Source organism: Balaenoptera physalus (assembly GCF_965194825.1).
Source record: "Balaenoptera physalus genome assembly, chromosome: 10".
Lineage (NCBI taxonomy): Eukaryota > Metazoa > Chordata > Mammalia > Artiodactyla > Balaenopteridae > Balaenoptera > Balaenoptera physalus.
This window is the reverse complement of record NC_138889.1, coordinates 102,717,438-102,730,867: the sequence shown is the minus strand read 5'-3', so window position 1 is coordinate 102,730,867 and position 13,430 is coordinate 102,717,438. Positions and strand designations below refer to the sequence as shown.

The 13,430-nt window shown below is 49.4% G+C and overlaps 1 protein-coding gene across 1 annotated transcript in view; it reads right to left on the bottom strand.

Moving 5' to 3' along the window:
* The window catches only part of DTX4 (deltex E3 ubiquitin ligase 4), a 38,024-nt gene extending 25,151 nt beyond the window's left edge, over nucleotides 1–12,873 (bottom strand). The window contains exon 1 of the mRNA XM_082476103.1: nucleotides 7,855–12,873. Within this exon, the coding sequence (XP_082332229.1) occupies nucleotides 7,855–8,065 (211 nt within the window). The 5' untranslated portion in view covers nucleotides 8,066–12,873. The remainder of the gene's footprint in view (nucleotides 1–7,854) is intronic.
* Nucleotides 12,874–13,430: the final 557 nt, after the last annotated feature.

Genomic DNA, 13,430 nt, shown 5'->3' with positions numbered 1-13,430 from the left:
GGTAAAAAAAAAAAAAAAAAAAAAAGATCAGGTTGAAAGAACTCTCTCATATTTCCCAGCATTAAATCTTATATCAACAACTGTGATAGTGATCATAAGAATAACTTTCTATTTATCTAATGTCTTTTGTTCCGAGAAGCTCAACCCTCCTAAAGATAGGACAGTCTCAATTTTGATAGTCTCACAGTGGGTGGGGTGGCGGGTGGTGAGGGCAGGGAGGAGATTAGGGTTTATTGCAGGGGAATAGGACAGCAGAAATGAACCCGCAGGACTGGCAGGGAAAACTAAGCCTGTAACTGTTGCCTCTTTCTTCTCTATCTACCGGAACCTTGAATTCAGATCCATGCCCCACCAGGGCTCATCTCATGGATATTAACATCAAGGCTGAAGATGCCTGGTTCAAGGCCGGGTAGGGAGACTGGGGAGAGCTCCGAGGATGCTGGAATCTCTGCATCCGTCAGCTTAAGCTCTATCCATCAAAGTGGTGGGAAAAGGCTCCCCTTCCCTGGCCTCTGACCCACCCCCTCCTCCAACCCAGAGGGAGACACCAAGACTGGGGACAGAATCTCATTCAAGGGGGGAAGAAAAGGAACAATGACTATTCAGGCCTTTGCCAGGTCATAACCCACCCCCCCCCACCCCATCTCCAAGCCCCTTAATGACCCAAAACATCAACATTCAGAGGCAGGAGGGAGAAGCAGAACAATCCCCTATTCAGCGCCAGGAGGTCTGCTGGATGTGGGGGGGAGCAGGAGAGGAGGAGGAAGAACGGGGTGGCCAGTAGGCCCCTGGTTTGCCGCCATTTCCTTCCTAAGGCGCCAGCTTGCTGGGGGACAAAGAGCACAGCCTTTGGATCCAACAGCAGAGCTTCCGTCCCTTCCAGCTGTGTGATTAAGCCTTAGTTTCCTCATCTGTTTGGGTCCTGGGTAGCTTCTTCAAAGGGTGGATTTGAGGATTAAATGCAGCAATGAATATAAATGCTAAGATAATACCTGTCGCATGGCAAGGGCTCAATAAAAGTTGTTGATTATTATTGTAATTTATCTTCTATTTTATGTCTTAGCAGGATGGAGAAGTCACGGGGAAAGGTTAGTCCAGGGGATGTGAAGTGTGTGTGTGTGTGTGTGTGTGTGTGTGTGTGTGTGAGAGTGAGAGAGACAGAGACAGAGACAGAGACAGAGAGAGAAGAGGAGGACGAGAGAGAGAGTTTAAACTCCCTCTTTGCACAATCTTTGTTACTTAGAAAGCACCTTCAGCTATCCTAACTCATTTGATCTTCCTGGCAATCCTATGAAACAACGTTTAAAGGTGAGGACATTAAGTTTAGAGAGCTTAAATGACACTATTTTATTCTCTGTCCAGGGTAGCAGGGACAAACAATGCACTTGACCAATTCTCATAAATGTGCTTAAAAGGCATTTTTCACAATGGTGGTATCAGTCCCAGCTATGCCTGGGAGTTGCCCCAGAACTTCTGGGAACTCTGCCCTGCCTCTTTCCAGGTTTATCCTCCTCTCTGCCCTGGACAGATGCCCCCTTTTCCTCCTGCATTCCCTCAGTGTTCCCTGACTCCCCACTGCCCCTACTATTCACCAGGTCCCGTCTATCAAAATGCCCTCCTTTGCTGTTTTGATCTACTGAAATTTTCCTTATCATTCAGGTCCTATGCCATTTGCCATCCATTTCTTGAAATGCTCTCCTAGTCCGAGCTCCATCTTCAAGGAGTCTGGGGTGCACAGCTGCTTATGTCTGATGGGTACAAGCATCTCGGCACTTTTCATATCAGTGCCTAACGCAGAGTCGGCAGTAACGAGGGCTCCATAGACATGCTGTGATGGGGTGAGGACTTCTGGCTACGTTGGCATTTGATCATTTATCCCATATTGCTGAGTATGCATTAGCTGCTGTGAGGAATGCAGATTCAGGCACTCCCGAAGCACCTCCCAGTCTAAAACGAGGCAACTGCCTAGTTATGAGGCAGAATATGCCACCAAAAAGGGTGTCAACAAATGCGGTGTTAGCAGAAAATGTAACCACAACCCCACTGTGCTTCAGTCTCTTCCATGACTTCCTTGTAGGTCAAGACCAAGACGCTCTCCACCCACAACCTCCGTGGTTTCCTCGAATCCTAATACACTCTGCCCACATTTCTGCCCCACTGGCCTCCTGCAGACTCTCGCCACTGCCTCTTCTCCTCTCTGGGTTGCTTCACAATCTTGGTCCCTCCCCACCCACACTCGGCATCCTCTTGGTTACCCATCCTTCAGATTTCAGCTCATTTCCTCGAGGAAACCTCTCTGGGTTGTCCGACCAGGTAAAATTCCTGCTCCTGTTTTTTACACCGTCTTGAGGTGCAGTTACACATTTATTTGTGTGATTCATTGGATGAATGTCCACCTACCTCATGGGACTCCCAGTCTCATGAGGGTGGGCATCCAGGAGTTTGCTTAAGGCTGTAGCCCCCATGCCTAGCGTGTCCTGAGGGCTCAATAAATATCCACTGAAGAAAGGAAGTAATAATAATTTGGAGACCATTTCAAGAAATGGAGACCATAACAAAGAGCATAGGGCCTGAATGATAAGGAGAACTTCAACAGGTAAAAGTGATGAAGAAGGGCATCTCAGGAGCAGGGACCTTGTGAATAGTTGGGGGGAGGGTGTCTAAGGGAATGCCTGAGAATAAAAGGCACATCTGTTTGGCAGGAGTAGAGGAAAATATGGGCATACAGGAAGATAAACTTGGAAAGGTGTGTGAGAGCCAGGGCATAGATGGTCTGGACTGCCAGGCTGTGAGGGCTTTTATTTACAGGCCACGAGGAACCACAAATCAGGTTTGTGACACAGAGAAGTGATGACACCAGAGCTGTTCCATTTATTAGTTCCAAATGAGAAGTAATGGGGTGGGGGGAGAAGGGGGAGGGTGCTGGCAGCAAAAATGAAAAGCAGGTGATAGACCAGAGGGACCCTACAGAGAGGTAATGGGTAGGACCTGACCGCAAGTAGCTGAATGCATTCCAAGTGATCCAGGATCACGTGCTTTCGAATCTCCTGGGGAACAGATCAGCAACACCCTCCAGCACTGAGGGTCGGCATCCCTGGGAGCTGGGCCCGGGAATCTGCACGTGAACAACTGCAGAGTATTCATTCATCACATATGCTCAAGTTTCAGCTTCTACATGCCTGTATATATGGGGCATCCAAAAAGAAGGACGAGACGAGTCAAAGACCCCTGAGGCTTTGACCACGGGCGAGTGGTAAGGTAGTGACGCCATTTAACAAGAAGAGGGGTGTCACAAGGAAGAGCCGATTTTTGGAAGGAAAGATGCTGCGTTCAGTTCAGCCCTAGAGGGTTAGTTAAAAACAGAAGGCAGACCTCAGCGCGAAAGTTGTAGGACAAGAGAGGTGGTGGGATTACATTCTCTGATTATTTTGAGATCACTCCATCTGACATGGGCGAGTCCTGGACCTTTCTATTATCAGGACCCTGAATTAGATGATCTAAGGAAATCCACTGGGTCCTAAGGTGCAGTGTGACCCAAGGACAAGGCTTCTAATGGGACAGGGATAAAGGATTTCACAGACGAAGGAGGAAGAAAGAGGAAAAAAGTTTTTTCCAGCAACTCAGACACGTACATCCCAAAGCACCCAAGTTGTCCTGGCTCCTGGGAAATGAGAGACAACACCTTTCAGGCATGACCCTAGGACTCCAGGGCATTTCACCCACGTCCACACAACACGATGCTCCTGTACCCAGGAAATCCCAGGCCTCTCTTACCAGCACCCCTCACCCCCACTAGAATGTTCCATGAGGGCAAAGACTTGGATGGTTCGCTATCGCTATATCCCACAAGCCTGGAACAGTGCCTGCACGAAGTAGGACATGGGCACTTGATTCAGAATCTCAGCTCTGCCGTGGACTAGCTGTACAACTTTGAGCAACTTCATCTTTTTCAACTTGTTTCTTTTCCTATGAAATGAGAACAATGGGGCCTTCATAAGATGGCCGAGGATGAAACCAGATAACGTGTGCAATGTGTTTGGCGCCTCCCTCGTACCATAGCTATCATGTGGTCATGACATTTGCTCCCACCACTCTTGTGCTCACACAGGGTGGGGAGTATAGTTGGGGGGGGGGACTAAAAATCAGCTTCTATCAAACCCTTTAATCACTCTCCATCTGACTCTTGTCACTGCGTTAAAGACATGAAAGAGGCAAAAGTTGCACAGAAAACTGAGCTGGAGGGGCTTCCCTGGTGGTGCAGTGGTTGAGAATCTGCCTGCCAATGCAGGGGACACGGGTTCGAGCCCTGGTCTGGGAAGATCCCACATGCCGCGGAGCAACTAGGCCCGTGAGCCACAGCTACTGAGCCTGCGCATCTGGAGCCTGTGCTCCGCAACAAGAGAGGCCGCGATAGTGAGAGGCCCGCGCACCGCGATGAAGAGTGGCCCCCGCTCGCCGCAACTAGAGAAAGCCCTTGCACAGAAACGAAGACCCAACACAGCCAAAAATAAATAAATAAATAATAAAAAAAATAAAGGAATTCCAAAAAAAAAAAAAGAAAACTGAGCTGGAAAGAACGCTCCCTCGTACCATGTTACTTCTAATCAGCGTCATCACTGGTGCACAGTCCCAACCCATTCGCCTGCCGATGTGCATGACGGGAGGAAAGGAGCCAGAAGGAACCCTAAGGCTGCTCTTCATTCTACGAAGGAGAATGAGGCCTGAGCAGTCAAGGGACTTGCTGAAGGTCACAGAGTAAGCCAGTGGGTCTGGAATGAGACCCTGAGTCACGTCTCCCACTGCCAGCCCTGGTCTTCCCCCATCCTGCTGCCAGGCCCTGAAAATGGCAGTGATCAGATATGTTGGAAGATACAGAGCACAGCGATGTTGGAAGTTACAGGGGACAGAGCTCCAGCCACTGCCCTACAACAGAAAAAGCTCAGCCCAGTCAAGGCGAATGATCGTGGGTGGAGCGGACCCGACAGAGGCTTTTGGAAGCAGCCAAGACTCCTTCACCTCTATCTAGCCCTGTCTCTTCCCTTCTTCCCCATTCTCTAGCCCAAAATGCCTAGAGGAGACCAGCATAGAATGCAAATAAGCTCAGACTCAGAGATGGTCTGGGGAAGGAGAAGGGCCCAGGACAAACAGAGGTGGGCAGAGGGTATCTGCAACCTCCCAGCCATCTCCATGGAAACAGGCTGGATGAGGTTGGAACCCAGGGGAGTGGAGAGTCTGAGGACTTCCTTGGCAGCAGGGCAGGCAACTTCTGAAAAAACACAGCTCCCATGTCAGGAAATGTCCCCACATAGAGGAGGCAACAAAAAAAGAGAGAGGAATCGCCTCTGGGCAGGGGACTTCCAGCTCTCCTTTGTTTATGGGGATGTTTCTGGTTCCCAGCTTCAAACTGTGGCTTGGGGATGGTGGGTAATTTAATTAAACATTGCCAGGGCTTGGCCGAGGTTGCCTGGGAGCCGGTGGTTTACAGTTCCTACCCTGTCACGGCTTCATCAATGAGCTATATTGAGAGGAACTGTGTGTCTGTTGATGGAGAAGACAGCGGAGGGGGCTGTGAGCCCAGAAACCCAGAGATTCTATTCTGCTTTGACAAGCTCCCTGACAGACCCAGCAATCCTGGGAATTCAGCCCAGTGCCTTATGCACCCAGCGCACCCAGCGCGGGGCCTGGCGCTGAGGATGGAGGCTCTCGGTCCACGGTGGCCGATCAACCATTAGAATGAGTGGATGATACCAAAGCAGTCTGAATCCCTCAAAGACAGACAAAAAATGTAAAACACACCCTGAGGCAGTTTGAAAAATGATCCAGGGCCAGGTCGGGTCTAAAATCTGAGGAGCTCCAGCCTCTGACTTAACTGTGGACCACCAGGCAGTGGGCAGCCTGTCCTCAGGGAAGGGTGGTCAGACCCGGGGGAAGTAGCAACTGTCCTTCAACCCAGTTTTCTCCAGAACTTCATTTCTGTAGTAAGGGCCCTTCAGGCCATGACCCTTCCTAGGAACCATGCCCATCTCAGACATCCCTAAACACTGGTTAAACTTTCCCCCTTCTCAAACGTGGGACAAGGCCTGGGACCTTTATGTCACCAAGGTGTCTCTCCATCTGCTGCTGAGATTTAGTCTGAAATAGAAAAGCTAACATCTGCCCATTTATTCTGAGCAGGACTGCAGTCCCTTGTCAGGTAGGTGTCTTGACTGTCAGACTCTGGGTCTGTAGGCCCCACCTACAGGGCTAGTTTCCCCCTCCCCCCCAGTCTGATGCCTCCACCCTCACCTCTCTGACTTCTATCCAAAGTACACAGTTACCTTCTCCCCCTTCCCCCTTGGCCACACTTAATCCTCTTTCTCAATCTCCCCACATTCCTCCTTATTCCCTCCTCCTCCCAGTCTCTCTCAGCTCCACCCCCCTCCCTCTCCCACCAAGGTTTAAGCCCCTCCAGATGCTAACACTTCTGGAATCCTTTCCCCAGAAAGCTTCACTCAATCGGTCGGTGTCTACAAAGTCCTTGGCAAAGAGGTTATTAGGAGTTATGACTAAAGATGAGGACACGAGGGTGGAAAGATACCCCTTTCCCATGACAATCCTAATTAGCGCACAGGATGCGGGGGCTTTCCAAGGAGGCGGAGATGCCTTTGCTCACACAGCTGTTCTCTGACCCTCTGGGACTCTCCCAGTCCTCCTCTCCGGTCCCTCCCCTCCACACCTGTCTCTCCAGGCTCCTCGGTCACACTCTCGAGAAAGCCGAGCCAGAATCCCCAAAACAACTGCCCACTTCCGTGAAGAGGCTACTGGAGAGACAAACCTGTCCTAGGTAAATTAAGCCTGGGCACCATGCGTGGGCCACGCAAAGAGATGCAGCCCCCTCTGCCCCTCACGCCAAGGACCCGCCACCCTGACCTCCAGCCTGCAGGCTCTCTTCTTTGCTCTGACCTGGAGAGGCTGGCCCGCTGGGATGTGGGATTTGTGGTGGCCACAGTGGCAACTTGATTCTCACAAAAAGATAGGAGTTTAGTGTCCCCCATAGGGGACCTTTACGGGGCGAATCTTGGGGACAGTTTCTTTTTAGGAATCTTCCTCCTCCTCCTCCTCCTCCAAGGACAAAGCGATCAGCTTCCCAGCCAGGCATTCCGGAGCTGCGTCCCTCCCCCTCCTCTCTCCATCTGCTCTGGCCTGTTGCTTCAACACTTGGAGTGCCCAAGCAGAGGCACTCACCAATGCCACAGCAACCCGGGCGTTTCCTGCCCTGGAATCCCCCAAGTCCATCTCTGCTCCCAGAAAAGCCCCTCCCTTCCCATACTAGACTACAGTGAAAGCCTCCCGGGAATCCCTTCTTCCTCCGCCCCAGTTCCCACCCTCCAGGTTGCAGCTGTGGGAAGCCATCTCACCCCGAGGGGTAGAGGCAGCAAGGTGGTTGACCAGGGGAACATGTGGCAGGCCCAAGGGTGCCTGAGGCACAGTAGGGTCAGTCAGCCAAGGTGATGTGTGAGGAATGAGAGCAGGAAGCCTTTCCTATCAGCTGGGATTGCTTGTGGACTGGTGAGCCCCTGAATTTCTACAAGAGCCACCAAGCGTTTAAAAGGGGGGCGTGAAAGGGGGTCTTTTAGGAGCTAGGTTGAAGCTCGGTTTGCATAACCAAACCACGGATACTATTTGCATGGACGTTTATTGCAGGGAGTATCTTAAGAGGATCGTGGGGCGTCAAGCGCCCCCTCCACGACCACCTCTCGGTGACACCAGTGTATGGAGATGCGGACAAAGGTGGGCCCCGGTGGGCTCGCGACGTGGGAGATCTCAGGGCAGGCAGGGGAGGAGGCGCGGGCGGGGCAGGGGCGGCCGGCTCACCGGTGTCCTGGCGAAACTGGTTCATGGACTGCAGGTCGATGACGTAGGGCGCGAGACGGCTGTCCACCTGGCCCAGCACCACGCTGCCCCCGGCGCGGGGCCCGGCGCGAACCACCGCCTCGATGTGGTGGCTCACGGCCGGGCTGTAGGGACGCCAGCGGCCGTGCTCGTTCAGCCATTCCCAGACCACCACGGCCGAGGCCAGGAGCATGGCGAGCCCGGGGCTGCGGCGGCGGCAGCGCTGCGATGCCTGCCTCCCGGGCCCGGCGCGCCCGCCCTCCTCCGCTTCCTCCTGCGCCGCCGCCTCCGGGCCTCGACCGCGCCCCCCGCCCCGCGCCCCGACACCCCGGGCAGCCTCAGCTCCGGCCCATGGGCCGCTCCCCAGCCGCGCATCCACCGGGGCCCGGAGACCAGGGCCGCCGGGCTCCGACCGCGCGCCGCCGCCGCCCGGGTGCGCCGCTGCTGCCGCTGCTCCGTGGGGTCGAGTCGCTTCATGCAAATGTCCGGCTCTCTGCAAACTGGCCCCCGCCTAGCAAAGCCACCCGGCAGGCGCGCGGCCGGAGCCCCGGCGGCCGCGAGCTGGCGCTGAAGGCGAGGCGAGCATCGAGCCCTCGCACCAGTTGCGCCTCGGGCTCCGCAGACGCCGGGGTGGGATCTCGCCGCGCGATCGCGCTCGGACTGGCACGCCGAGTTCCCCTCCCCTCCCTCCCCACCCTTTCACCGCACGTTCAGTTGTCTCCGCCTGGGAGAGAGCTCCCCCTCCCTGTGGCTCCGCTCAGCTGCTTCTAGAATGAATCGCCCCTCCCAAGCCCGGCGCTCGGGCAAACCCGCGCCTGCGGAGGGTTTCTCCGGTCCCTAGACGCGGAAAAGCGACCCCCCAGGACAAAGCCCCGGGACTGCAGCTGTTGCCGGCCGTAACTTTGCAGTCTCCCTCCCAGAAATGGAATTTTCTTTTTTCTTTTCTTTCTTTCTCTTTAATGCAGTGTGATCGGTGTCCGTACCGCGAGCTCTGAGACACTTAGTGTCTTGCACACTCACGCTCGCACGCACACGCGCCCACATCCGCACTCTGTCCTTGATGTGGTTGTATTACCTCATCTTCGTCCGCATCCTCAGCTGTCCGTCAAGGATGCAGAGCCACGCCCCCTGACGACTGGAGCAGGTGCCCTGGAGCTCACGCGCTCCCTGCTGGCCTAAAGAGACGCGTGCCGGCCACTGGCCACACACTAGTTAGCTCAACTAACTGGGCCTCTCTGCTTATGAGACCCAGTCCAAAGGGATGCAGCAATTTGAGAGGTGATGGATTAACACTGTCTATGTAGGGAGCAAATGTGGTTTATCTGGCCTGCTTAGACGTTACTAGAATCAAGAAGACACGTGCTAAATTGATTTATTTTGCAGGATTTCTATGACCGAAATAATGAGACACTATGACAGACACAAGCTAGGCTTGGTTGTTTTGGTCATCAATAGTCAACGTGGAAAATAATCTAAAATGGGTGCGTTCTGACTAAAAAGGTAGATTGACATCGGGATTACATATTAATCTTGCCAGAAAACACAAACTTTGTTTTGCTAAAGTTGCAGCTACGTAAAACAATGAATTCATATGCTCAAGAGCCAGGTTAGGATATAGAAAAATGAAAGTAGACTATGTGTTAGGAACCGGGATTATGAAACTTTCTGAAATAATCGTTTTCTTTCATAACATATGATCTCTTTTGCTTTGGAAGATTTGCTTTCCCTCTCTGTTTCTTGCTCTCTCTTGAATTATACCTGTCCTTTCTCCCATCACTAGTACTTTCCAAATCTTTTTCACCCCTCTACCTTTATTTACCTCCCTCCTCACTGAGTTCTAAGTACAAAATAAAAGAAAAAATATCAACCATGCTCTTCTTCGGGCCTCCAAAAGCACCAGGCTTGAGGCTACCTCTGAGCTTTGTTCTTGCTGGTCCCCTTGCCCAGAAATCTCCCCAGGGTGACCTCCAGAATCTCCAGTAAACCTGTTCCTTAAGGCCAGTCTCCCAATCCAACTCAATCAACACCATTCATTAAAACATGGAGTTTTAGGGTTTGAAGGACAAAAGGAAAAGGAGTTAAGGCTACCTCAGTTAATCTTAACAAGAGTCACTATTATTCCCATGTTATAAATGACAAGGCTTAGGGAATTTGAGCAGTTTGCCCCAGTTACATGTTTAGCAGAGGGGAAACTGGTATCCAAAAATTAGTTGGGCAAACAAAACAAAACAAACGAACCAAAGAAGCAAGCAAAAAACTCACCTTGTTCCATAACACAAGTTATATGATGAGGAGATGGTGCGATAAGAGGCAAGATATATGGCAATGTAAAAGTGCCTCAGTGTGAAAGAAAGGAAGGGAGAAAATGAGGATAGAGTGTCCTGAAAGGACACAAGTAGAATTGAAGAAAAGGTCATGTAAATTTGTATTGAGCTATTTTTACTTTCAATCATGAGACCAAGTGTATGAAGACCCTGGAAACTCTCCTGTGGTCTGTGAGGTACAGATCCAGAAACTATAAACTAACAGTAACAACTGAAGGGGAGGCTGGAAGTACCAGGGAGAAAACAGCATCTGACCAGCTAAACCAGAAATTCCCAAGTAGAAAAAGCCTCAACCTGCTAAAAGGGGTATATTCTGTGGGTGCTCAAAAGGAATGTGTATTCTGTTGTTGCGTGGAGTGTTCGATAAATTTTCATGAAATGCTATTGGTTGATGACTTTGTTTCGTTCTTCTTTAGCCAGGCTGACTGTCTGTATAGTTGTTCTATAAATTATTGAAAGAGGTGTATTGAAGTCTCTAACTACAATTGTGGATATTTCTACTTCTCCTTTTAGTTCTATCAGGTTTTGCTTCACATATTTTGCCACTTTGTTGTTTGTGCTTCGCACATTTTAGATTGCTACATTGTCTGGGTGGATTGACCCTTTTATCATTATATAGTATCCTTCTCTGTGGTAATTTTCTTTGATCTGAAGTCAACTTTATCTAGTATTAAGATAGACACTTGTGTTTTCCTTTTATCCATGTCTTCGGGATGTATATTTTTTCCATCCTTTCACCTTCAATCTGCCTATGATGTTCAATTTGAACTGAGTTTTTTTGTAGACGGTTTATAGCTGGGTCATGTTTTAATCTACTCTGCCAATCTCTGCCCTTTAATTGGTGTATTTAAACCATTTGCAGTTAATGTAACTATTGATACGTTAGGGCTTAAGTCTGCCAGTTTATTTTTTGTCTTCTGCTTGCTCTGTTTTCTTTCTCCTGCAGGTTACTTGCACATTTTGAAGATTCCATTTTGACTTATGTATAGTGTTTTTCAATGTTTCTCTTTGAATAGCTTGTTTAGAGGTTGCTCTAGGCATTACACTATATACTTACAACATCACAATCTACTAACGTAGTCATTTTGGCAGTTCAGGTGAAGTAGAGAAATCTTACTTCCCTTTAACTCTTTTTACCCTCCCCCATTTATAATTGCTCTATATACATTTAGGACCACATCAGTGTTACGTTCTGTCGACTGATTATTTTTTCCCAGTTAGTTGGCTCTCTTCTTTTTCCTACAGTGTTATGTAGTGCCTCCTCACAGTGATGTGAATAATCCTCTGAAGTTAAGGCAAATCAGGTGGGAGAGTCCTGATTTGATTACTGCTTCCAGATATGTAGTCAACTGAGTCACTGAGATGAGAAACAAATTTGGGTACTTTAACTGTAGTGCAGCTGTTCATCAGTTTCCCAAGGCAAAGAGCATGGTAGATTATATTTTCCAGAAATGGCCTCAACAATATTTCTGGTCCCATATGCTCTTTCAGAACATTGTCACTCCTTTATGAAGAGGTTCCATCTGTGGGATCCTTAGTTGCATTGTCTAATAGGGCACCACAATAGAACTGACATTATCTGACATTCATGGGTAGATTATAAAAGACAATAAAGTGTAAAAGTCAATATGGGATTTCAACTTCTGGGAAGAAGAAGAAGCAGCTGACATATTTTCCCTATGCCTCTAGCTAAGTACAACTAAAAACCCTGGCAAGCCATGCGAAGACTCTGAAAGTTGGAGGAAAGACAGATCATTTAGGGACCTCGGGATCCAAGGAACAAAACGGTGGTGTTTCCCTAGTTTTCTTTTTGCCTCATATACCCAAGACTTGGATTGGAAGAAGCCAGCAACTTGGAAATGCCATGGGCATGGACCCAAAACAAAGCAAAACGAACAAACACAACATGAAAAGCCTACTCTCTCTAATCAAAAAAACAAAGAAAGGGGCAGCATAGCAAAGCTGAAAACTTTTAAATAGTAACCACTCTACTCTAGCCAAACAGCACAGAAAAACTGTGGTCCCATCCCCACCAGTGACCACAAAGGCTGAGTGGGGAAACTATGTCCTTGCCAGGCTGTCATGAGACACCCCAACGCCACCAGGTCCTTGCTGATTTTCTCCTTCTGTTTTGACAGCTGAGTGACACATACATGTTTTCACTTTCATCACTTTTAAGCTTGCCTTTACTTTTTCTGTGTTTCATGTAGTTTGGATCCAAAGCAGTGGTTAATTTCTCCTTTTAAGGAGTTGTCTGCCCTTTGGGATTTTCCTCAGATGAATATATTCCTTGAATGTGGATGCCAGTCATCTTTCTTGAACTTTTCCTGAAGCCTCTCTGACCAGAAAAAAAAAAAAAAGATTTCTTTGAGAGTACCTGACTTACCTTAATTGTCTTTGGAGTCCTGAAAATAAAAACTTCACAGATCTAAATTCCTAAAGCAACTGAAAACTTTTGCTTCTTTTTTGGTACACGATGTACAGTTTTTTCTGTGGAAAGTTCAGAATACGTCTCAAAACCTGGTGAATAAAATCTGATCAGAGTTGGACGTGGGACCTAAACTACAGACTAAGTATCCCATCACAACCTCTGTTGCAGGTAGGGTTCTCTAGAAAGCCAACTCTGAGACAGAGCTTAGTGAGCAGAATATTTATAAAGGAGCATCCTTTGGCTTAACACCTGGGAAGGAAGGAAGGAAGGAAGGAACGAAGGAAGGAACGAAGGAAGGAAGGAAGGAAGGAAGGAAGGAAGGAAGGAAGGAAGGAAAGAAGGGAAAAGGGGGCAAGGATTGGGCAAAGGGAGCTGTGCTGGAATGCAGGTTCTGTGGGCAATAAAGGATTAATTGTGCCCAAAGAAAGATTTGGCCCTTTGCCCTTGGATCCTGGGAGGTAACCTCTAAGCCTTTGGAATGTCCTGATTGATAAGAGTGTCTTTGTTTATCTGGCGGGCTTGGGCCATGACAAATTGTTTATACTAACACAATATATGGTAGAGGACTTAGGGCACACAATATCAGCTTGACATTTGGAGGGGCTGGCGACTAAGGTCAGCCCCATGGGTGGTCAACTACGTCTACATGACAAGCCCCTAATAAAAACTCTGGACTCAAAAGTTTGGGGAGCTTCCCTGGTTAGCACTACTCATGCATATTGTCACAAGCCATTGCTGGAGAAATAAACACAAGCCACACAAATCCTCTGGGAAGGGACAGACAATGGATAGCTCCACACCTG